At 32.0% G+C, this 26357-nt stretch overlaps 3 protein-coding genes and 1 long non-coding RNA gene across 8 annotated transcripts; 3 read left to right on the top strand and 1 right to left on the bottom strand.

Moving 5' to 3' along the window:
* The first annotated feature begins 2568 nt into the window (after positions 1-2568).
* On the top strand, positions 2569-5161 carry LOC123902796. 3 transcript variants are annotated; one of them, XR_006807727.1, is made up of 6 exons: positions 2569-3753; positions 3827-3912; positions 4022-4115; positions 4540-4626; positions 4698-4779; positions 4945-5161. It is a non-coding gene; the product is annotated as an uncharacterized LOC123902796 (long non-coding RNA). The 3 variants fall into 3 exon arrangements; XR_006807726.1 differs by having other exon boundaries at positions 2570-3912; positions 4036-4115; XR_006807725.1 differs by having other exon boundaries at positions 2570-3912.
* A 5281-nt stretch (positions 5162-10442) lies between these two features.
* Positions 10443-11401, bottom strand: LOC123911572. The gene is made up of 3 exons (XM_045963026.1): positions 11321-11401; positions 10668-10953; positions 10443-10585 (listed from the first exon to the last, which is right to left on the bottom strand). The coding sequence occupies exons 1-3, from the start codon at positions 11399-11401 to the stop codon at positions 10443-10445; spliced, it is 510 nt and encodes a 169-aa protein (XP_045818982.1).
* A 1331-nt stretch (positions 11402-12732) lies between these two features.
* Positions 12733-21422, top strand: LOC123902795 (CWF19-like protein 2). 2 transcript variants are annotated; one of them, XM_045952590.1, is made up of 10 exons: positions 12733-12903; positions 14499-14549; positions 16063-16190; positions 16366-16442; positions 16624-16691; positions 17645-18261; positions 18382-18461; positions 18738-19101; positions 19431-19643; positions 20785-21422. In XM_045952590.1, the coding sequence occupies exons 8-10, from the start codon at positions 18745-18747 to the stop codon at positions 21118-21120; spliced, it is 906 nt and encodes a 301-aa protein (XP_045808546.1). In that variant the 5' UTR covers positions 12733-12903; positions 14499-14549; positions 16063-16190; positions 16366-16442; positions 16624-16691; positions 17645-18261; positions 18382-18461; positions 18738-18744; the 3' UTR covers positions 21121-21422. The 2 variants fall into 2 exon arrangements, with proteins under 2 accessions (XP_045808546.1, XP_045808548.1); XM_045952592.1 differs by lacking the exon at positions 12733-12903 and having other exon boundaries at positions 14393-14549; positions 18751-19101.
* Positions 21423-23037: 1615 nt separating this feature from the next.
* LOC123902794 lies at positions 23038-25124 on the top strand. Of its 2 annotated transcripts, XM_045952589.1 has the most exons (3): positions 23038-23180; positions 23830-24227; positions 24329-24464. In XM_045952589.1, exons 1-3 carry the CDS (start codon positions 23096-23098, stop codon positions 24332-24334), a joined length of 489 nt encoding a protein of 162 aa, XP_045808545.1. In that variant the 5' UTR covers positions 23038-23095; the 3' UTR covers positions 24335-24464. The 2 variants fall into 2 exon arrangements, with proteins under 2 accessions (XP_045808545.1, XP_045808544.1); XM_045952588.1 differs by having other exon boundaries at positions 23830-25124.
* Positions 25125-26357: the final 1233 nt, after the last annotated feature.

Below are 26357 nucleotides of genomic sequence, written 5' to 3'. Positions count from 1 at the left end.
TAGGACTCAGATCTATCATCCTCAATAAGCAATTCAAGTATGATGTGAGTCCTAAAATCAAAGCACGTGAATTCAACTCATTCTAAGAGGTGTGACAGATTTTGGTAAGAAGCTAAAGAAATTCTAGTGAAAAAGTAAATGATCCTTTGCTCTCTACTACTTTGCTCTACCTTGACCTGCCTACTCTTATGCCACTTTTTGTATTTATTTTATATTCTTTCTATATTTTTTGTATTTATCTTATATTCTTTTTATGTTTTTTTTTTGAATTTTTTAGTGAAATTACAATGAAGGGTATAAAACTTGCAACGTGGTTAAAAGCAATAAGGATAATTTAGGAACTTTGTTGGTAATTGATTTTAATATATTAGTAATAGATATTCATAATTTTAAAGACCTATCGAAAAAGCCCCTTACAAAGTCATGGACAAAAGTTTATATATTTAATATCTATAGCACAAAGTAATTTAATATAAAAAATTCATAATTTTTATTTATTTATTACGTTACATCTATTTTATACTATTGAATTTTTTTTATAAATATTCACTACAATATTTTTGGCTTTAGGCCACCCTACAACATTGCCACATCTAAAAATGGGTGGCCTAAACATAGAATAGTCCACGCTTTTGCAACGGTGGACTAAAAACATAATTTTTTTCGTGTTCTTTTATAATCTGGATAAAACCGTAGCCTATTTAGATAATAGACCACTGTTTTCTGGGCGTTGTATTTTGGCTACACAAATAAAACCGTCATCTTTAAAGATTTAACTTGCAACCACTGTTTATCCTCCCTTCTTCTTTTATTGATGATATTGAAAAAATGATAAATGCCTTTTGGTGGGGAGGTGGTAATGGTAATAGTAAAGGTATTCATTGGTTGGCATGGGAGAGACTTGCTTGCCCCAAAGACAAAGGGGGTTTGGGTTTTCGGAATTTTGAAGCCTTTAATATGGCTATGGTAGCGAAACAAGCATGGAAAATTTTACAAAGTCCAGATACATTGGTGGCTAGACTTATTAAAGCAAGGTATTTTCCACGATCTACTTTGTTGGAGGCGTCCTTGGGCTATAATCCTAGTTTTGCATGGCGTAGTATCTGGAAATCTAGACAGGTTCTTTTACTTGGGTGTAGGTGGAGTATTGGTGGTGGTGACAAGATACACGTCATGTCGGATCCTTGGTTACGTGGGAATGGGGAACGCTGGATTCCTTCGCCTCAACCTGAAGGAATGTATAACTTACTTGTTAGGGACCTGATGATAGATAATTATAAAGCTTGGAATGTGACTAAAATCCGCATGTTATTCCCAGTCCAGGTGGCAGAGAGGATTATTGCGACACCTCTCATTGGGTCGGTTTATGTGGATAAAATGGTTTGGGAGGAGGAACGTAATGGGTGTTACTCTGTCAAATCCGGGTACAAGCTTGCTATGAAGTGTATTTTCTGTAATGATAAATACCACGTGAAAGGTAATTGGAAAGAAATATGGAAAGCACATGCTCCACATAAAGCGCGTCATCTTCTTTGGCGGTTATGTAGGGGGTGTATTCCAACGAGGCGTCGGTTATTAGAACGTCATGTCGATTGTGATGTTCATTGTCCATTATGTGAAGATGAGGTAGAAGATGATGTACACGCTTTTTTCACCTGCGCTTCTGCTCAATCTAGTTGGCAAGCAGCTGGACTATCATCTGTCTTGGGTTCCGCAGCTTGTCAGCAAGGTAGTGCGGCGGATAGAATGTTTGCCTTGTGTCGGAATGAGGATTACGCTACTGTAGGTAGAGTGGCTGTGTTGTTATAGAGTATATGGCATAACCGGAATGATAAAATTTGGAACGATAATGTTAGAAGCCCAAATCAAGTTGGTCGGGCTGCGTTTGATCAGTGGAACGAGTGGATTGCCGTCCATAAATTGCGAAGTAACGATGATCATGATGTTCCGCTTGCCAGTACCATTCGGTGGGAAAAGCCTCGTATAGGATGGTTAAAGTGCAATGTAGATGCAGCATTTTTCGTCGGTGCAGGTAGGACTGCGATGGGTGCTTGTTTTCGTAATAATTCTGGTGAGTTTATGGCGGGAATCACGCAGTGGCAGCAACTGACCTTATCAACAGAGGAGGGTGAAGCATGGGCACTATTGCAAGCTATGAATGATGCTAAGAGTAGAGGTTTTGAAAGCGTCCAGTTTGAAAGTGACTCTCAAGTGTTGGTTGATGCTATTCGTACCAAACGGCGAGGCAATTCAGAGTTTCTTTCAATCGTTAATGAAATTATTCTTGTTATGTTATCATGTGTGAACTTTGAAGTTAAGTTTATTAGGAGACAAGTGAATTCGGTTGCTCACACTTTAGCTAGGGCGGCCAATTCCTGGACTAGTTTCCATAGATTTGAGATTATTCCTTCATGTATTAAACTTTTGATAATTAATGAAATGCAGTAAGTTTGTTTGGTTCAAAATAAAAAACTTGCAACGCTGAAAAAGGGTGGTCTAAATAAAAGAAAGGGTTGCCTTTACCTTTCAATATACAGTATAGGCAATATAATTAAATAAACTGATTAAAAAATATTACATTGCACGACACATAAATATTTTATTTTTTTAGAACAAAAGCAGGCCTCGCAAAAACAACCCGCTTCTCCCTATCTATCTTTCGATAAAACCCTAATAACACCAATTTTCTCAGAAATAATTCAATCTCTCAAATAGAAATAGATTCGTTACCTATCCAAACCAATGAAAGGGGAATTGTGGGTCAGAGAAAGAATGAAAAGAAAACGAGAAGAGAAGCGAGAAAAGGGTAAAATCCACCGACACCGGTGGCTACATGCCGGAGCTTAGGTAACCTTGAACGGTCACCTTTAATCCTTGCTCTGGAGGCTACATGTCGGAGCTAGCATGGCCGATTCGTCACAATTAGGTTTCCTTTACTTTTTAATTTTTGAATTTCAGTTGTTAATGATTTTTTTTCCAATTCTCAGTTTAATGGTTTTGATTTACAAACCTTTTTTTTATGAATATCCTTTCTATTAGATTAGATCCACACATTTCATTCGCTAGAAAGTTGTTGGTTAACGTGTTAATTATACATGTGTGAAGTTAGGTTTAAAGTTTTTGTTCAATATTTGTGTTTGTAAGACATTCAAAAACATTCAATTTGACTCCAAAATATTGTTGTAAACATTTTGTGATTTAAACTGCTGTTTTTTCATCTTAAATTTCTGAAATGTCAGTGAGTTAAGCAAGCTCTTGTGAGGGATCCATTGATGTGGCTAGTGTAGTTGTAATAGTAAGAAGAGATCAATATACTATGTATGCGAAGGTGATGCAGTGCTGCTCGGCGGTTTTTGTTTCTGTCTTTGGTGGTTATTTCTCACACTGGAAACCTGTGAAAGCCTTCCTCTTCGGTGCTGCTGCAACAATTTCTTTTTACCCTGGGATGGTTCTGTTCTGGTTCCTTTTTTTTTTTTTTTGATAGAATATATTTAGTCTTGGATTGTGTAGTGGCTATAGCACTTTGCCCTGTTTTTCCTGTTTCTAGTTTGTCTTCATTTTTTTCCTTTTGGCCTTTAAGAGGGCTTATGTACTTCTTGTATCAGTTTTCTCTGTTCTTATCAATATAATTTAGCCTCTTTTAAAAAAAGTTCTCTATTGTATTTATAAGTTTGTATCTTTAGTGTCCGGTTGTTGTAGATAATTATTCCCAACATTCTTTACAAGGAAAGAAAGTGGTCTGATTCATACTAGGTATGTTACTTTGACATTTTTGGTTTGAATCGATGTATTATTGGATCTGACTAATATATTGACTAGTATTTAGGAAGCTTTTCTCTAAAACTTGTCTCTATGTTAAGGACTCCACATGCTCCAACCTTTGTTAAGGACTCCATATGCTCCAAACATTTGGTAAGTACTCCATATGCTCCAATCTTTGTTAATTACTAAATTAACAACCACAATAGAGAAATTATCTTAGGTTTTTCTTGCATAAATCTTATTTTTTTTGTTACATTAGTTAATCTGTTGCAGATAAAAGGCCAAAGTTAGTTAGGGGAGATTCTGCTAGAGTGGTGCAAATTTAATCAACAACTCAATCAAGTTTACTCTATGTAAGTAAAAAAAATTGGTTTTTTTCTCTCTTTTCATCGGTCTAAACTTCAGGCGGCAATCCAAAACCCTAGTCAGCCTCCAGACCAAGCGTTTCATTCTTTGTTTGGTAAAGAAAAGCTACACCATCAATGGAAGTATATGAGTCCCTTCTATAGTTTATATCAGTCCCTTCTACAGATTGAGGGGCATTGTTTATATCAATTCCTTTTATGTGAAGGCTTTGAAGCCATGTTAAATTATTTAACTATCGGTTCTAAATATGCCAAGTAACCAAACCTATTATATTTAAATACTTGAATGTTTTATATTGGAGGAAACTAAGCTGATTGTTAATCATGGCCTTGAATGAGTTTTTGGAGTTTATAGTTTTCATTAGATTCATATTTTTTTGTTACTGATTTCCCCTTCACCTCATAACTGCAGTTACATCATGTGTGCTTCTCAGAATAACTTACTTGCCCTTTTGGAAGATATATAGGCTTTCTGGATAGAAAAATGTTGCATACAAAGGTAATATTCAAGTCCAAACTAAAGTGGTTTATTGCTGCATGAGTGTAACTTTGTAAGTTATTTTCTTGTAGGAGGATTTAAGTACAGCTGTATATTTTCGGGTGGATTCACAATTTGTTTCAGTTTGTAAGGCTACTTTTGGAAGCTTATTAGGTGAGAATAACAGTTTCTATGGCTAATCAAAATTTTCTGTAAAGAATTACAAGTTGGAAGATTGTTAACCAATAAAAGAATTGAAATATCTTACTAAAATGAAAATGTATGTTGAATTTATGCCTACAATTGAAGTCAAATGAGTGTGTATTTGTCCTTTTGTAGGGCATCGACGGCTACAATTGAAGTCAAAAAGGAAGATGGAAACTAAGGGAAAGTGTCTCGTCTTGCTTTGTAAAAATTGATTTTGAATGACTATTAGTTTTAACAACTTAGGAATTATTTACAATCATATTCCTTGTGTATTCTTGGACACATTGTTTTCTTGTGGAACACTATGTAACAATGAGAGTAATCTAATTTTGTAGTATTTAAAATTACACTGTTGTCTCTTTGTAAGGATTGAAATAAATATATAGATGTATGTGGCATTAAATGTTTATGTAATGTTGTTATCTGTGTGGCCAGAAAGTAAGGCCACGGATGTGTCAATATGAAATTTGTTGCCTATTTGTTTTGGCAACATTTTATTTTTGTGGCCTGGAAGTATAGTCCACGCTTATTTTGTGAAATTTTGGTTGCCTATTCTTTTTGGCAACGCTTAAAGTAGTTGACTGAATAAAACAAAACCGTGGTCTAATGTATAGGCGTCAGGTACAGAACGTGGACTAAAATAAATCAAAATACCGTGGCTTTTTGTATGTCATAAGCCACGGTTTTTTACTTTCCGTGGCCTAAAGTAAAAAAAACCGTGGAATTTGAGAAAAGGCTACGGCCGCAAATTCCACCTCTAATAAACCGTGGACTAATGTGAAAAAACCGTAGCCTAAGCCTTAGGCCACTGTTTTTTTTGCCTTTTAACCACCCTTTTTGACATGTAGTCTATGATAAAAAATGTTGTAGTGATTGTTCTCTCATTACTCTACTCTTTAATTTTTGTGATATAAATAAATTTTTATAAATGTTTTTATAAATGTACTTTATTGGGTTTGGGCACATCTAAGAGTTCCTCCGCTAAATTATGTTAGTTGACCCCGTAATATGTTTGCCCATTAGTTGTATCCAATAAATTTAGAGAAATGCTATTTCAACATCAAATATGGGATCAAAAATTTGACATTACTTTTTCTCCGCTCACAATAAGCACGGCTTCCAATGCATACAAATAATATTAAAAAAATAAAAAGTATATATTTGTTGTATTTTTATTAGAAATTTGTGTTTGAATAACATTTTCCATAAATTTGTGACATGAGTACATGACATAAAATTTACAAATTTATATCCATAATTATAGTTTGAATATTAAATATAATAAGTTTTGCATGAGGCTTAATATGTGTATCTTTGGCAGGTGGATTTGGTTGGGGGATGATACTATGATGCTGGCGATAATGTGAAGTTCGGATGGCCGATGTCATTTTCAGTGAGCTTGTTGAGTTGGGCTGCCATTGAATATGAAAGTGAAATTTCTTTGGCAAGCCAGCTTGATTACCTCCACGGTGCTATTCGTTGGGGTGCAGACTTCATACTTACAGTAAAGCTCACACTTCGCCAACCACACTCTTTACACAGGTCTGTTTCTAATGTTCTATAAATTATTATATGACAATTAAGTAATTGCATGACAAATTTAATTAGATATATGGTGTGCACGTGTGTTGTGTTGCATGTTAATTAGTTTTATAATCAAGTATTGTTGCAATTGTTACGTGGGAGATGGAAATGCAGATCATAACTGTTGGTTGGGATCATCCTTATTGTGCAGTTGTTAAAAAAATAGAAAATAGTAAATTTTAATTGCATGTAAATATGTATGTGTGATTATATTTTATAATAAAAAAATAGAAAATAAAAGAACACTACTATTAAAGCTTAATTAATTATACCTTGACATATTCTCTTTGAAGAAATGACAACTCTTTACTCAATCTATACATGCACCTTACAAGATTAATTGGCAATTTATTCTTTCTAATAAATATATTCAATACATAAAATGAAAAAAACAAAATCATTATTTTTTGTCCTTTGATTGAATGAATTCAACATTCATCTCCGACCTCAATTGATAATAGAGCTTCAAGGTAGAATGTAAAATAGTGATATATAAAAAATTTATAAAATTTAACTTAATTGATGCAAATGTTTTCAATTTTCATAGGTTTCTCTAGCAGCAAGGATGCAACAAAAAATAAAATTGGAGCCTCCTTAATTACATCCTACTCATTAGTAGTATGGTATCCACATTAAGAAATAAAGTTATAAAAGTAAAAAAAAAAAAAAAAAAGTAGACACAAAATATTAATTGGTCAATTTACACAATTGATAAAAAAGATAAACAAATAAAAACTCTAACGGAAAATTGAAAATTATCACCCAAGAGTTCTTTGAAGAAAATGATAATCCAAAATCACACATTTAATTACATGTACACGATCATGAATCATGATGAGTAATCCAATGAGTTATAATTGTCAGTTAGATAAGGAAGAAGTATATGAATGAATACATAACATAAGTTATTACATAAAGAAGAAGAAGTATATGAATGCCGGCCGGCCACAAGATATATTATGGCATTAATACAATAGTTTCATGAGAAAAATATTAGTAGAAGAATTATTATTTTTTTTTTAATGGAAGAAGAACTATACGTATATAAAGAAATTGCATACATTATCAAACATCTAATTCCATCCAAGCTCAACTCATACTTGTTAAATTTAACCTCTCTTTTGTCCACTCTAGTGCCTCCACCCAACCATCCTACACCATAGATGAAGATTTATTTGTAAATTTAGAATTAGACTCTTTGTTATTTTCATTCTTTTGTTTTAACCTGCTTTGCAAGCAAAAGATGATATGTGTGTAAAAATTGCTCAAAAAGGGAAAACAAGTCAAAGCACCAAATATTTTTATCCTTTCTCTTGTGGATCAAACTGTTGGGAAATGAGGTTAGCTGGTGTACGCTCTTTTCATATTTTGGTACTAGTACCATTTTATTTTATTTTATTTTAATTTTTTTACAATCATTTTATATTTATTATTATTATTATTTTTTTACGGAAAATTTATTATTATTATTTTAGTAGCTCTACACCATAGATGAATGTCATTTAATTTAAGCAAGTTTACAAATTTAAAATCGAATAGAGTCAGAAGGAAAACTGAATAGATATGTGAAAGAGAATATAAAATCAATGGTATTTTGATTAACTTAAAAAGATAAAATATATTGGCTGACTTACTTGTTGAGAAGACACGAATGAATATGATTTGCTAAAATTGCTGCATAGAAAACATATAAAAGAATAAAACTACAAAAATGAGAAAGCATGCCTAAACAAAAAGTATGAAGTACCAGTGAATGTGTTTTTTTTTTTTTTTTGGTACATGGTGAATGTGTTTTGCTTATAACCATTGTTACATTGAGAAGCATTCCAACAATCATAAGGTTTAATTGTAATGAGTGTGTGGTTATCATTGCATTATTGTATTATTATTGTTCGATTATTTTCCTTTAGAAATAGTTCAAGTAGAAACCTTTTATGTAGAGTTCATAAAGAAAAAGAAGAGTTACAAATATTTTTATAAATTGCATGGTTACAAATAAGTTGAAGGAACCTATTAATTATTTTTTCTAAAAAAGTTGAAGGAACGTATATATCTTTTTTTTTTGCATTTATTTTTTCTACAAAAGTTGAAGGAGCATATATTATATATGTGGATTTAGTGGATTAAATTTCAATCAAAAGATAATAGAGAGTTGGAGTTCATTTAGATATGCCACATCATCAAAATATTTGCTTATGAGCAACTCAACCTTCCTTTTATTAGTAAATAAATAAATAAATAAATAAATAAATAAATAAATAAATAAAAGATTGTTATTTTAGTATAATTTAATGAATATGTTTTGTTATTGTAAATTAATTTTACACTAACATTCAATATTAATAAAATAAGGACAAAACTTACATGCATTTCCATACATGCATTTCTTACTTTTCCTCTCACAAAGAGGTAGTTTTTTTTATTAAAAAATAATTTTCTTTTATTTTTTCAAAATGAAAAAACACAAATAACCACCTCTTTGTGAGTGGAAAAGTAAGAAATGCATGTATGGAAATGCATGTAAGTTTTGTCCATAAAATAATTATCTATGTCATCATACAATTAAAGTTGAATGTATTAGGTGATTCGGTAGTCATTAAATTATAGTGTAAAATTAATTTGGCTAAATTGCACTTTTGGTCTCCTAAGTTTTAGAAAGTTGCAATTCTGGCCCCTTATATTTCAAAATAACACTTTTGGCCCCTTATGTTTATCCCCTTTTGCAAAAAGTCAATTTTGACCAAGTCAATGCTGATGTAGCAAGTCACTTAAGTGATTCAGCTGCCACATCAGCTTTTAATTTTGCCATCTAATATTTAAAATAAAATAAATAAAATAAAAACAAAAAAAAATGGAATGGAAGAAGTCAAGGATATCTTCTGCTAGTGTTGCAAAGTCAAGGATTTCTTCACCGCCTCAAAATTCAAGTTCTTCCGCTACTCCAATTTGTACAATTGGTTTGTTCTTTATCATAATCTTAATTCTCAGTAATATCCACTTTTTCATACTCATTATTGAAATTAATTTTATTCTGGTTTGATGATTTTGCAGCACCAAAGAGGAAAAGACCAAGACCGGTGAAGCATGAGGATGAAAATCCAACGATTTTCAGTGTTCGATTTAGAAGGCCGAGAGTGATCACTCTTGAAAGATTGAAACTTATTCATTAAATTCAGATAAGATACATGAAAATTCAGCTAATTTGGCTCCCGTACAGACTTCGCCGGAGCAAGTTAATCCAGAGAGCAAACAACGGTGGTGGATGGTAAGGTTTTGAAGAAGGAATCAGAGAAGCAGAAAGATGTTGATTGAGTAAAGAGGTGGTGGCACCTCCTATGTCACTGAAGAAGGAATCTTCTTTGCTCAAAGCAGTAGATGGAATCCAACAATATTGAGAGTGAAGATCACCTTAAAGATAAATTTCAGATAGATCTCATCACTTCCATTCCTTTTTCTTTTTTTAAAAATTATTAGATAGATGGAAAAAGTATATAAAAAAAACGGATGTGGCAGCTGAGTCACTTAAGTGACTTGCCACATCAGCATTGACTTGGTCAAATTGACCTTTTGCAAAAGAGAGTAAATATGGGGGGCCAAAAGTGCTATTTTGAAATATAGGGGACCAAAATTGCAACTTTCTGAAACTTAGGGGGCCAAAAATGCAATTTAGCCAATTAATTTATAAGTGTACATGTACTATTTTCACATTTAAGTATCCATAAAATTTACAATGTTTATTAATTTTGCTCTATACAACTACTATTAATCCACAAAAAATTAAATTTCAAAACAATTTAAATTTAACAAATAAAACTATAAATATGTAAAATAATAATATTTTTTATTGAATATATGTAAGTTATACTAGTACTTGTCTAATATTGAAACTCCATAAACCATTGCAAGGTTTTCATAGTCTAGTCAAATTATTAGCGAACAATCACAAGAAATAAGTGGAACACAAATACCAGTAAGTAACCCGGCGCACAATATATACCGGAGAATAGTTTTTTTTTTCAATAGAAAGGGCCTAAGCCAAAAACGAATTACATAGAAATAACATGAGGAGTAGATACTCCCAATACATCAGCTAAGCACAATTGCTCAAGATCAAATGACGGTTCTTCTAAAACTCTAGTCTCTTTCAATGAACACCCCATAGTGGCCAAAGCATCTGCAACTTTATCAGCTTCTCGATAAACATGATTGACCTTAATTAACCTGCCAATCTCCATTCATCAGCGTCTGAATGCGGTTAAGGAGACACCTACCTGCAACACTACCTACCTTTTGACCTTGGATACTTCGCACCACCACCATAGAGTCTATACGTAGTTCCACCCTTTCAAAACCTCTACGTCGAGCTAGTTTCAAACCTTCATAAACACCCCAGAGCTCTGCTATATAAGCAGTTGCATTTCCTACATGCTTCGCAAATCCCATAATCCATGTACCTGCTTGATCTCTCAATACTCCACCACAACCAGCGATGTCATTTTTCATTGCTCCATCACTATGAAGACATATCCAATTAGCATCCGGTGGGTGCCATTTAACCTACTGGAGAATAATTTACCTCATATTGTACATGTCTAAAATACCAATCCAGGTTGATGAAGGGACCTGGTCCTAGAGGAGCTGGTAGCATAATGTCTTTATGCAATTTTTTATCATCCCTTGAATGCACACTATGTTTTGTAGATAAAGGACCGACCACATATACAGAGTTGCTATCATATTCCCACATGTTCGGATTGCTCAATGCATAAAAGTGTTTGTCTTTAGCATAAAATAATGCAATGTCACTAAAAGTTGTGCATCACAATTAACCAACTTAAGCTTAAAGCGTAATAATGATATATAGTCAGGAGTGCTAGCTGTTCAATTTTAGAAATTTGATATTTGTATAATTCAAGTTGGATACCCATATGTTGGCCTTCATAGTGACAACATATATCTTATCATGCAAAACCACAAAGTCATTAACCTTCCCTAGATTTTCCATTGTTGAATAAGTAACCCATTCACGATTTTGAGATCGATAGACATGCAAACTCATAAAATATTCCTATAAAACCACCAAGACAAATTCCTCATAGCATTTACCAAAAGCAAACAAGGCATGGTTATCGTAACCATAAAAATTAAATTCACATGTATCGGTTACCTTCTTTATTATTGTAAATGGATTAATTAATATATACTAGTAGCTAGAAATCTCGCGTTTAAAGACCGATTTAGTATTTTTTTTGTCACTTTAAAGACCGAATTAGTGACCAAAATGTTTAGTTTTAAAATAGTGAAATTTAGAGACCAAATAAAATAAAATCAGTATTCTATTTAATTATAAAATAAAAAGGTGTTACTTAATTCTTTGAAGAGTCAACTATCTATTACTAATATATTAAAATCGATTACCACCAAAGTTGCTAATTTATCTTTATTATTTTTAACCACGTTGCAAGTTTTATATCCTTCATTGTAATTTCAGTAAAAAAATATAGAAAAATTGACTAAATAAATATTAAAAAAATATAGAAAGATGATAGGCTTAAAAATAAGAACAAAATAGATTATATATAGGAACAAAACATAACAATCTATACATAAAAATAGGAAAAAAAAAAACAATAATTAACGATAATATCATAAAGTTAATTAGTATCAAACTTACTAAATTACCCTAAACATTTCTATAATATATTATTTTTGATTAAAAATATACACGGGACCATTATTTGTCACTAAAACAAGATGATAGGCTTAAAAATAAAAAATAAATAAATTATAGATAGGAACAAAACATATCTATATATAAAAATAGGGGGAAAACAATAATTAATAATAATATCATAAAGTTAGGTATCGTTTGACCTGACTTTTTTTCCTCTTATTTAGAGTTTATGCAATTTTTATATATTATTATAAGTTTGTCAAGGTAGTTTATGATAAAATAACTTATAAAATTACAATTTTCACTGGTGTTAACTTATAAAATAACATAAAACTTAATTTATATTGCATAAGCTCAAAAAAAGCTGGGCCAAACGGACCCATAATTAGTATCAAACTTACTAAATTACCCTAAATATTTTTATAATATATTATTTTTGATTAAAAATATACACGAGACCATTATTTGTCATTAAAACATTATAAATTGAATAATTACAAGAAATAACTAACACAATAATTTTGCTTATATTTTAACAATATTATATAACAAGTTTTTAAATATTAATTTTTAAAAAAAGTGTCCACTGAAAGAGTCAACTATAGTCTTTTTAAAAAAGTGTCACTATTCTTTTTGAACACTCAAATTTTAGGTGAGAGTTCACATAAGAACTCATCTCTTCCCGCCTCTGTGTGTCTCTGTCTGCTTCTCCACATCCTTCCTTCTTCGATCTGCTTCGCAACAAATTGAACGGTTCCCTTCCTAAGTTGCTGCTTACATCGAGAAGCTCTACACACGACGAGCAACATAACAGTGCCAAGAACAAATCTCAGGTCATTCTCACCATCATTTTTCAATCCCTAATTTGATGGCTCTTCCTTTTTTATTTAGTGTTTTAGATGGTGGTGTTGTTGTTTGATTTTCTTACAATTAGGGTTGTGGATTGTCGTTTTACTCTCTGTATTTCGCTTCTTTTTTTTTTTTTACAAACATTCGGATTCGGATCTTTGGGAAAATTTTGGTGTTTGATTTTGTGCTTAAACCTTCTTCCAATGTGGAAGGTGGGTAGTTGCTTACTCTATAAGGCTTTTAATTATTAGATATTTGGCTGATCAAAGTTATGCTTATCTTTAGGGTAACAAAAATACCTAATTCAAGAGTCCATATATTTTTTTTTAACACAAATGGCGTGAATGAATGAAAGAAAAGGGTAACGGGTTTGTCATCTTACGGTAGACATGGCATATGATCTTTAAAACAAGATTCAGAAGTGTGGAAGAGTGATTCCTAAGTTTAAAGATGCAAGATTTGGTAATTAGGTTTAAATTGGTTTAGCCAAAGCCAAGCCATAGCATAGTGATTCCTAGTTTCTGTAATAATTTAGGGCCTGTTTGTTATAGATTTTTTCAAAATAGATCCTTGTAGTGATAAATAATTTTGAGTAAAAAAAATTTACAAAGAAATTTTTTATAAAAGCTTCAAATGAAAATTTGATTTGAATAGTTATTCTTAAAATGTTATTTTAGGTATTTGATGATTTTATTGAAACATTTTTTGGATATCAAAATTTCGAAAAATCATTTAATTTTGAAGCTATTTCAAATAGATTTTCATAAAAATCATTTTTGAAATACAATTTTTTCAAAAAATTATGATTTTGACTATGTTTTGATCTTCAATAATGTGTGTTTATGTTATATGATGTCAAAATTAGTGTTTGAATTTAGGAAAAATGAATATAAAAAAACTTGTAATATTTTGAAAAACGGTTTTACAAAATCCATTTTCAAAAATACAAAGAAAAAATCCATTTTTTTTAAAGCTGAAACAAACAGGCCCTTAATATCAAACTGAATTAAGCTTCTGATTTGTTAATGTTTTTACTCATGTTGCTTCTTTGATTCTTTCTAATACAATGCATACTCCTTAGTGTTCTGATACAAGGTGTATTGTTTGCCGTTAACTCACCTCCTTGTTTCAGACATTGGTGCTTTCATATTTCAGACATTGTCTCACACACTCTTCAAGTTTCAGATATGTGTGCGACATCATGAAGATTATTTAATCCATGCATTGATTTCATTTCATGGTTTGATATATATGTAGTTTTTGCTTTTGGCGTGTGTATTCTAATTTATGATGTGTGAGGATCTGGATCCATGTCAAGACCCAACTATTCTAAATGCTTAATTACTTGTAAAACTCATTTAAGGTCCAAATTGGTTTTAAGCATGATAAAGTTGTGTGGAATACTTGCTCTTTCAGTTTTCTTCCTACAGTTGTTTATTTTTTATTTATTTATTTATTTTTTTTTTTTTATTGTTACTGGTGCATATGAAGTTGATTTGGATCTGTATTTTGTGTCAATAATTGGTAGTGATATTGTTGGAAATTAAATCAAACAATCTAGAAGAATTTGCATTTTCAGGGACTGTATACTTTTAAGGACTGAAACTTGTTTGGTGGCTCTATGATTATGGTAAGTCTTTTATCCACAAAGGAAACTTTTTATCCTTCAAAGTTTTTGTTATAGATTATGCAGTTTGTCCTTTTATAATCCTTTGTATCGATATGGAATAAAAGAAACTTGCACAATGCACATCGCATAATTTTAAATATTCCAACTATAATAACCTGCATAATCTGTGAGTACGGGGGATAGTTCTAGAATTAACTGAGCAATACATCCTACAATTCTTTCAAGTTGAATTCCATTTTCTCTGCAACAAGATAGCATATTTGTGAAGCTCTACCCTGTCCAACAAAGTTAGGATTATTGCATGTGTAAAGAATTAGGAGTTTGTTCATATTATGAGTTTGATTGGAGTGTGTTTGTATGAGTTGGAGTGTGTTTGAGTTTCTTCCAAATATATTACATGTGACTTTGGATGTTATCACCTTATGTGTGTGCTAATCTGGTTAGCAGATTATTGGTGTTATAGGAGACAAAAAATGACAGCAGCTGTCCAGGCTCCCGAGCCTTCAGATTACATTTGAATTTCTGCATAAAAACTTTGATATGTAGCTGCATAGATTTAGAGAAAAATATAATGATGCTGAATTTTTGCAAATGTTTGTATGTTTCGTTGTTTATGTACAATTAGCCTTTGTGTATCCTAAGCTATAGGCTGGCCTTGGATTTGAGTGCTGAGAGTTCATTGTCTCAAATGTTATGACTTATGAAGAAATCTGCAGAGAGTTTATTATCTATACCACCCCATGGTTGAATTTAGATTTCATATTCACGGACTGTGTATAATAATATATTAGAATAGCTTTTAATGATGGACAATTTTACTACACTTTTGCGAATTTTGCATTTTTCAACTGCATAAATCAGAGTGGCTGGGGCTATAGAGAGCTAGCAGACTCTCTTGTTCTAAATTGTGAGTGCATTGATTTGGGTTGTGTTAGCAAACGATGTCATGGTCTGGTGCTGGTTATTTTCTATTTCGTTTGGCTTGTGTGTTAGTGTTGTTCTTTGGTGAGGAGTAAGTGGTGTAGGCTTTTCTTTCAAGTTAATGAAACTTCAGCATAGGCTAAACTTTTTAGTATATCACGAGGTCAAAACAATTAGTTTTAATTGTAAAAGCTAAACATTAATGTATTCCCATGTCAGTTCTCGTCCTTTTCCTATTTATGTGTGCAGAAATTATTTCTGCTATGTTTCTATAAATGAGGTCTATGAATTAATTTGTGTGGGGGATGCTATGTTTCTGTAAAGAGAACTTTTTTTATGTTCCTATAGTTATGTATCAAATAGTCTCTATAGTGACTTATATTGTGCCAATTGAGCTAAGCTAAGACTCTTATATGTTTTTCAACTGTCACTAACATGCCATATTTATCTTCAATTAAATTTCCTATATGCATCTTTGAACCATCATAATTGTATTGTGCTGAAAGTATGGCTATTGTTGGTAGAACCATAACTGTCACTAATTGGGTGCATAGTACTCTTGCCTAAGACTCGCTGATTTGTTAATATGCAGATCTAAAGAAGTATATATGGTGGGAAAAATCTTATAAATGTCTTCTTGAATACATTTAGATCAAATGACCTGATGCTGAGTCAGTGCGAGCATGAATATCGTCTAACACTGCGTCATGTTCAAGACAAGTTTGTTTCTCTCTCTTTCTCGATCTCTTTTATTTTATTCATTCAAATCTGATTTGGTGATGTTTTTTGCTTCGATGTGTACATTTTTTGCATAAGCTGTTTATCCTTTGGTATTTGATTTAGAACATGATTTGAAGGTTAACTTAATTGCTTGTGTTACTTTCTGTTTGTGCAGAGGTCAAGTTCATCCCGTCGGGAGCTCTTCGGCTTAAACTGAAGCATTCATTAAAGCTTTACTTTGAGTTGCAAATGGTTAGCTTTTTTTTTTCCAACATAGATTTTCTTAGACCATATTACTAACTAAAATGCATATCTAATTGAAATTCAATGGTTTTATTTTTATTTACGAGAGTTCCCATTAATTATTACATTTGTTATTAAGGAAGTAGAAATGTCATAATTAATCTTTGGTGGTACTTAATTTTCATGTCAGGGACAAATTTGAACTGTTAGATTATGGCTGCTCGATCCCTGTTTACGTGGCCAACACATATTCTTTTGGTATTGTTTCGTTGAACCTTGTGCTTGACTTTTGTGTATTAAAAATTTCTATCTAGATCATAGTGGTTTTGTTAGATTAGGTAGATATAATAACTAATAGAGTAACATTTGGGACTTAAGTGAGATTTGTGATCATAGTGGTTTGTTTTTTATTAAGTGACTATTTAGGGTTGTGTCACATGCAGTAGCGGAGCTAGGGGTGGCATGGCGCCCAACCCAAAAAATAGGAAATTACTATATCACCCATAGTATTTTAATAAAATTAAAAGTGTATAGTATATATATTTGTTTGCGCGTCATAATTGTGACTGAAACACATGGCTTAATTGGTTGTAAATTGCTTTTGGTGTGGAGAGGTTGTGGGTTCAACTCCTGCAGCTTGCATTTTTTTTCTTTCCATTTTTCAAAAAAGATTGCTTTTTCATATATATGCTTTTAAATTGGAGAAAACTTAGGTCAAGTACCATACATCCTTTTGGTCTTGTTCTCCACTTAAAATTTGACACATCAACAATTTAAAGTGGACACATAGGATGTATGGTAAAAATTAAAATTGTTGATGTGTCAAATTTTAAGTGGAGAACAAGACCAAAAGGATGTATGGTACTTGACCTAAGTTTTCTCCTTTTAAGTTACCTTTAAAAACATTGTTTTTCATATCATTATACTTTCAAAATACTACATTATAAATTTTTATAAAAAGATGAAGTTTTATTTTTTTGATAATTTTTAAATTAATAGTTAGTTATGGTAATTTTTTAAGAATTTAATTTATATGCACCGCCAGTCTAAAGTTATTTCACACACGCGTCCAATAATATACCGACACATCGTGTATGGTAATTAAAAACACATGATGTGTCACAATCATTAAATGATGTGGCAACGCGTCACATGATATAACAATGAAGACGTGAGAAGAAATTTGACTTGTTGGAATTGTTTTGCTGCAGGTACTAGGTACTTTTTGGTTTATTTGGTCAAAGAGCCTTTTCGTATGGAGTGTCTCCACCACATGATACAATAATGGATGAACTTTCTGCTAGATGAAAGGAAGCTAGGAGGAAGGTGTTGGAGTCTCTTATAGAGTTACATAGTGTATTAGAATGAAAAAAGCTAAGCTTTATATAAATATAATTTTGTCTGTATGTATTGTACTTACCATTCCTAGGTTACCAATTGTCTGTATGGATTGGATAAGATCTAGCGGAAAATTTAAAAATTTTTATATTGTGAAAACAAAAAAAAATTCACAATATAAAAAAAAATTGTCTGTATTGAGAGAGAGAGAGAGGGGCCACTCCTAGGGCAAACCTAGGGCGGCCGTATCGGTCACCGCTTTCATCGGAAGTAAGGCACATACGGGGGTAGAACTGAACGATGGTGGAGAATGGACTGAGGTGAGGCATAGACGTCGGAAAGAGCTAAGACAGGTCGATGGAGGTTATAACAGGATATGACAGAGAAGGCACTACAGGTCTCAATCGATCACTCCTCCTAGACATCATTTATCAAACGATCAGCATCAGTGGTCTCATCATCGCGCGCGAGATCGCCATAAGATGGGAGAGTATGCATTCTTCTCTAGGCTCTGTTTGTCTCTTAGTATACTGTCTAAAAAACATATCCTTCTAGTTTAATGATTGTTTTGATTAAGTTGTGCGCTTTCCATTATTGTTCTGGTGGGCAGGAAGAAGCAAAGGTTATAAACACAATACAAGGAAATCAAGATCTTGCAATTAGATCAAAAACTGAGGGAAGTTCTAAAAGGTATTTTTCTATCTTGGAATTCTGTCTGTTTTTTGTTCTCCTTAATCCCATACACATCTGTTTCATGTATTTCGGATGTGAACACATTGTGGATAAGATGGATTTCTTGTATTGCAAAAAAACATAGTGTCACTTATTGTCTTTGTCTTTTTGTTTATATTTCTTTGTTCATAAACATGTTTGGTGTGTTGCATCAATAGTACTGGTTTCTAAAACTTTATGCATAAAATTTCACCTTTCCTATCATTTCAACGGTGACATTTTACTTTATTCAAGGTATGCTATGCAGAGGATATCTGTTGAACAGAAGAAAGGAGAGGATGATGCCGATATGCATCTTGCTCGCAATATAATGCAGAACAAGCAGTTTAAAGTTTCTACTCAGGCAGACGATGAATATGACTTTGAAGATGGTCCAAGCAGAAAGAGTAGAAAGAAACAAGGGGGTGAAGACCCCAAAAATATCCAAAAAAAGACAAATGCAAATCGATTCTTGACCCAGAAAGAACGTTGCCTCTTTTGTCTAGAGAATCCAAATCGGCCTATGCATCTTGTGGTGTCTATTGCAAATTTCACATATCTTATGTTGCCACAGCGGCAGCCCTTGGTACCCGGTCATTGCTGTATTCTACCCATTCACGTGAGTTTAATTTCTACTACTATTAGTGTTTCTGGAAGAGTTGAAGTCACTTGAAAAAAAAATCACGAGCTTGTTTTTATTGAACACAATCCCTGCAATATAAGTAGGTAATAGTAACGAGGAACTAAATGAATTTGATGCCTTATTGAAATCGGTTAAATTGCATGGTGACTTGTAATATTATTGCATGTTTGGAAGTAACCTTAAGTAATTCAGTTGTATAAAGGTGATATGAATTTAATTATGTTTGAAATTGTGTCATACGGAACTTTATTATTTTTATTTCATAGACTCTTAATTTGCTTGTTGTCTTATTCTTAATATGACAACATGAATCAGCTACGAGAACCGTGGAGGATAATGTGTGGGTAGAAATTAGAAATTTCAAAAAATGTCTTATTATGATGTTTGCAAAGCAAGATAAGGAAGCGGTGTTTCTTGAAACTGTGATGGGATTGGCTCAGCAACGGCGCCATTGTATGATTGAGTGCATTCCTTTACCCAAAGATATTGCTAATGAGGCTCCTTTATACTTTAAAAAGGTCAGATGTCAAATATTGTTATATTCTGTATTGCTCATCTCTGTCTCTCTTCCAGAATCAGTGCTTTTCATTTATGCATCTTGAAATGAGCTATTCATCTATTAGGCTGCACATAGCGGTGTCACTACGTTGTGTTCTAAAAGCCAGCATGAAAACATTATTAATGTTCCTTTCTTAGTTTCTTGAGCCATTGCTGGAGTATCATACCATTCTACATGGTAATATCAAATACTTATGGAAAGATGCTGGAACTATGTACCAGATGGTTTAAGGCACCAAACTTTGCAAGAAGTCTTATCTTTAGAAACACACATACAGTAATGTTTAGGCTTGCAAGAAGTCTTAACTTTGAGACGGTGAGTCATAAATTTGACACTGAAAAGGTGAAGCTTACCTGTTTCATTGCTCCGCAATTAACTATACAGTCCAAACTGCTGCTGCTTCATTTTTTTGTCTCCATGGAGTACAGTACTCCTGACTCATTGCAAGAGGTCGTCTTATTTGAGATTTGATGGAACCTAAAACTGCAGCTGTCATGTTTAGATATGGACAGTTGAACCTTAAACCTGACACATCCATCCTACCCGCCACCCAAAAAAAATAAACTAGAAGATAAGTCGAGGACAGGGATGATGGTGATAGGACTTGTTAGGAATTCATAATTCATGTGGCTTGCTAGTTTGACATGCTACCCAAGTTGAGTTTTTTTTTTACTTTCCCGAGCTTTTAAACTGGTTCAGTTTGATTAGTTACGGTTAAAGTAGTTGCATTTAGTGAACAATTAACCACTTGTTTATAAAACTGCATTAGTTTCTACCAGTTTAAATGATTTCATTTTATTTTTGGGTGTAAAACTTTATATGTTATTGAGTGCGCCATATGTGGTTAAAATTTATAAGCAAACCTACAGAATCTGAACAGGGTTGTTAAAAAAAACGTTTCTATTTTATGATCCGTTTACCTAGTTTTCACTTGAGATCATTGTTATTCTGGCACTTTTGGTGAAAAAAAAGGGTTGTAACTCATGATTTGTTATTGACCGCACTTTTCATTCGATCCAGTATTCCATTTCTGTTTTGTTTCTATATTGTGTTTCGAATCATAAACTCACTGATCGTGTCTAAATTGACTTCAATCACAGGCAATTGATGAAGCAGAAGATGAGTGGAGCCAGCACAATGCTAAAAGACTCATTGATACAAGTGAAAAGGGGTTGCGCAACTCCATTCCCAAGGACTTCCCATATTTTCATGTAGAGTTTGGTCTAAACAAAGGTTTTGTCCATGTTGTCGATGATGAAAAGCAGTTTAAGAGTAATCTTGGCTTGAATGTCATTAGAGGCATGCTGCATTTGGCTGAGGAAGACATGTATAGACGTCAAAGGTACGAGGCACTGGAGGTGCAAAAGCAAGCTGTTTCCAGTTTTTCCAAAGATTGGGGACATTTTGACTGGACAAAGCAGCTACATGAAACATAACAACACATTATACAGATTTGGCTACATTGACATCTTACGAATTATCCTTTTTCCAATAGAAACAAATCATTGTAACCGATCGCCAAGAGATAGCAGTTTCTCCACATGTAATGTAAGGTAGTGATATAACCTGTTCATGGTCGGGCTTTATGAAAATGAGGGAATATCCAAAACCAGTAAGCTATCGTATTAAAAAGTTCTAATGCTATAAGCATTTCATATAAGCTGTTTATACAAATGGACCCATAGTCTATTTATTTGTGCTCAAAATTTGGAAATAATATTAAAAAATTATTCCACAATTCAAATTATATATATTCAACAAAAACTTATATATATTCATCAAACTGCATATACTATTTATTTATTTGATCATAATTCATATAAATGTTTGGCAAAATTAAGCTGCAGGTCCTTTATCTTATTTTTCTGTAACACTTTGGTCCTTTATCTTTTTTTTTGTAACACTTTGGTCCTTTATCTTTTTTTTTGTAACACTATGGTTCTTGATTATTTTTTATTTGTAATATTTAGGTCCTTTATTTTTTATAAATAAATAAGATAAGGACCAAAATGTTACAAAAAAAAGGACTAAAGTGTTACAAATAAAAAAGATAAAGGACCAAAGTATTACAAATAAAAGATAAAGGACCAAATTGTTACAAAAAAAAGATAAAGGACCAAAGTGTTACAAAAAAAATAAGATAAAGGACCTGCAACGTAATTTTGCCTAAATGTTTTAACTAATATTTTAACTTTTCTATTTGCTAATGATTTTTATTTAAAACTGGTTTAGAGACCCGTGCATTGACTTTTATTTAGAATTATATTAAGTTAAAAAATTTATTTAGAATAAATAATTCAAATATTGTTAAAATACAAGTGAAATTATTATTTTTTTGAAGAAGTGAAATTATTATTTTCTTTCGTGTAAAACTTATTAAATCAATAAATTTGTTTTAATAAAACTATTGTCCCGTATATATTTTTAAATAAATTATAATTAATCTGTTCTAATTATTTGAAATTTTTTTTTAAAAACTAATTATTCGATTTTTTTGTTTTATTTATAGAATAATTTATTTAATATTATCATATTTGGTAGATTGGTAATAGATGTTAACATTTTATATTTCATCAATAAAAAAGAATATATAGTTAGTAGGAGATGTTCCTATTTTTTTTTTTGTTGACTCAATGTTCCTATTATTCCTATGCCCATTAATATTCATTTTACTCCTTTTTTTATAGACTAAATTTTCTATAATTTTGTATTGTTTTTTGTTTTGTTCCTATTTTTATGTGTAGATTCATTATATTTTTATATTTATCTTATATTCTTTCAATTTTTTTTATTTTTTTTAGTGAAATTACAATAAAGGATACTCCGTATAAAACTTGAAATGTGGTTAATCCTACTATGGATAAATTAATAAATTTTGTGATAGTCAATTTTAATATATTAAATTAAAAGTAGACTATATAAAATTATTTGATTACTTATTTAAAATTTTGTTTATAAAATTTAAAGTATTACAAGATAATCTAGAAAAATGATAATTGTTGTACACAATATGTATAAAAAATATGATATATTGTGTGTCCACCAAACACATGATATCATGTTTATATTATGTTTTATCATTATTTTATTTTATATCTTATTTTATAATCAAATCCCATTATTAAAATATAAAATAAAAAATAAGATAATCAAATCTCATTATTTTATTTTATATCTTATTTTATTTTATAATCAAATCCCATTATTAAAATAAAAAATAAAATAATCAAATCCTAATCTTTTTTTGTTTCTTACTCACCACAACTCACAAGTCACAACGGACGGAATCCTAATCTATCTATCTATATAACACGACAAAACAACAAATTTAGTCCCAAAAAAAAAACAAACAATCCAGTTTGCTCAAAACTCTGTAGGGTTCGAGAAAACTCTTAATCGCTGTGCAAATCGATGGCCTCTTTCACTCCCAAAACCAATGGTATTCTGCTGCCAAAGGAACATCAAATCACACTTCCTTTTCAACTTGAGACCACTGGTTAGTACTTTATTTCATTATAATATATGTTGATACTTTTCTGCAGTTTTTTTTTCTTCTTTTTCTATTCGCCATGTACATGCTGTAATGCCATGATTTCTTGTTTATTTTCCTATCTACCATATTTAAATTGTTCATTCTTTGTTGGATTGAGTGTAATAGAGTCCTAATTAATTGACGGATTAAGTTGTCACACTAACTAAATTGATGGATTAAAATAGGGGTTCAAATCTCGAAAGACAAGATCCATAATTTAGTCTAGTCAAAAAGGATCTATTATAAGCGAATTCCTTGGGATCTAAGTCATTCTGGGCTCAAGTGGTTAATGAGCTTTACCAAAGGATAGATCGATCGGGAGAACCCCCGAGTTCAATTCCTGGGTTCTTGGCCAGGTTTCACTTACCTCGCGGTCGAACTTCAAATTACTACTAGGCCCCCTTCCCCCCGGGAAGCAGAGGGTTAACACACACAAATATATATATCCTCCTTCTCATTATATTCAGCTCATTTTTTTTTTCCTATTCGCCATGTTTCTACCATATGCTGTAAGCTCATTAGATAAACAATAAAATATCTTATGTTTTAGAAATAAATAAAAAAAAACATATGTTTATAAATCACCTAACATTGTGATTGTTGTGATACAAAGGGGAAAAGGTGAAGGTAGAAGAGAACTGCTTGTCACAAAAAAAGGTGAAGGTAGAAGAGAACTGTGAACTTCCTTGGGATGCGCTTGATATCATTTCGAAAACACTAGAGCTTGACGACCACTTTCAATTTTCCAGTGTGTGCAAGAATTGGAGGGCTTTTCATAAAATTTATTGGACAAGTTTTTTGGCATCCCAAGAACCATTACTTCTTCAACTTTCGTATAGGAATGAATCACTTTCCTTTATCAGCATACCCGACCAAAAAGTTTATTGCTCAAATATGACGAAGAAGTACTTCTACCCCCACCCTTATATTATGTCTTCTAGCGGTTATTTAATCACGATGGATTCCAATAACTCATTTTTGCTAATCAATCCATTTACAAGAACAAAGAAGGTAACCAATCCCATTACCTTTCATTATAATCCTGTTAGTTACTATGCCTTGCTTGCTTTTGACAAATGCTCCGAGGAATTTGTCTTGGTGGTTTTATGCAGACTTAATGAGAGTTTGCATGTCTATCAATCTCGAAATTGTGGTTGGGTTACTTATTCGCCGACAATGAGAATTCTAGAGAAGATTGTTGACTTTGTGGTTTTGCATAATATAATATATGTTGTCACTAACACGGGCAACATAGGGATACTCTGTTTGAATTCTGCAAATATTAAATTTCTAAAATTTAATAATACTTCCGATGTAGAATTTTGCTTCGACATTAAGTTGGTTAATTGTGATGAGCAACTTTTAGTGGTTATGTTATGGCGCAAGGAAATATGGAATGTGTACAAGGTAGACTTCTCAACCATGAATTATGTCAAAATGGAAACTTTGGGCGACATTGCACTATTTTATGCTGATGAAAAACACTGTTATGCATTGAGCAAGGCGAACATGTGGGGATATGAGAGCAACTCTATGTATGCCGTCGGTTCTTATTCTACAAAGTATAGTTTGTATTTACCGGAAGTGTTTTCAGGGGGTGATAAAAAGTTGCAAAAATACTTTACACTTCCAGCTCATCTTGTTGGAACAGGAATAGCAGGTTACTTCCCGCGTGATTGGTATTTTAGACATCTAAAATATGAGGTAGATTATTCTCTAGTTGAATAATTTGCATATTGTACACCGTGTTATTTGCGGTCTTTGTGTTTCCACCTTTTTCCTTGTTTGCTTGCGAATAGTTTGACTAGATCAGAAAAAACTTGCAACAATTGTCTGTAGTTTCAATTTCAATATTAGACAAATATTTAGATTAAAGAAATAATTAAATACATCTATTAGTATTGAAAATAATTCATATATGCATATATCATAATTGAATGCGTTGGAAAATAGTAGTTTGTTTACTTGGTTTTTTGTTTTCATTTTTACTGGAAAAATAAATATCAGAAAGTGTTTTGTGGAAAAAAAAATTATAATGCATTCTAAAGGACAAAACAACTAATTAAAGTGCTCGGTCTAAGGTGGGTTTAGTCGAGTGGGTCTCTTACGGTGGGAGATTTAGTTTCACTCTTAGATCATAAAAGTTCCCATTAGACTTTAATAAATTTCTGAATTAATTCTTTAAAATTAATCTCCCTACAAAATTAACAAATTAAAAAAAAAAGCTCTAGGAATAAAAAGAAAGGGAAGAGCTATAGGAATATCTCTTCTGATGAGGATGAGCTTGGTAAGATAAAAAAAAGGCTCTAGAAAGAAAAAATGATATTCGTCCGATGAAAGTTCTTCGTCTTATACAACTGAAAGTGACCGGGATGATAAGAAACAGAGAAGGTAAGGGAAGAAGTAAAAGGGTGGTGGTTCGTCAGATTATTCTGGTGAAAGGTCAAAACGGAAGACGAAGTCAAGGAGTGGTAAAAAGGAATATACATCAGAGGAAGGTTTATCTTCTTCAGATGGTAGTGATGGTTCTTTGGGTCGCCAAGGGAAGCATCAAAAGTCACATTCAAAAGATGGGATTAGAGAGAATAAGATCAAAGGTGAAGCTACTGACATGGCAGCCAATTCTTTCTTCTTCTTTTTTTTACAACAACCAGTCATAGATGCATGACAATATAAGCCAATCATAGATGCATGACAATAGTTACCCAAACACTACATCATATAGAACCTATAATATTGCTTTATATATGGTCTTTTTAAATCATTTTCTCAAACTAAACACAATGCTACTATCTGTCATATGTGAAAGTTATGTAGCAGGACATATTTTTCATAGAATCTATCTCATTGAAGAACTCTACAAATCTTATTATTGTAAGAACTTGAATGGGGAATTTAGGGAAATTGAATGGTGAATAGAATGAGAGAATATTGAGAGTGAAAAAAGAGGAATCTTATTGCTCAAGTAATGAATGAAATTACAAGGACCATAGAGTTTATATACATCATTATAATCTAACTAACTTGGTTACTTTAACCACAAGCTATTAACAAACAAACTAAGGCAGTTACTTGAAGGACAGGTAACAAACTATTTCCTAACTAACTTGAATTATCCTTTTTCTGTCAAAAAAAAAACTT

Source organism: Trifolium pratense, linkage group LG1 (genome assembly GCF_020283565.1).
Source record: "Trifolium pratense cultivar HEN17-A07 linkage group LG1, ARS_RC_1.1, whole genome shotgun sequence".
NCBI lineage: Eukaryota > Viridiplantae > Streptophyta > Magnoliopsida > Fabales > Fabaceae > Trifolium > Trifolium pratense.
This window is presented reverse-complemented; position numbering and strand designations above follow the sequence as displayed.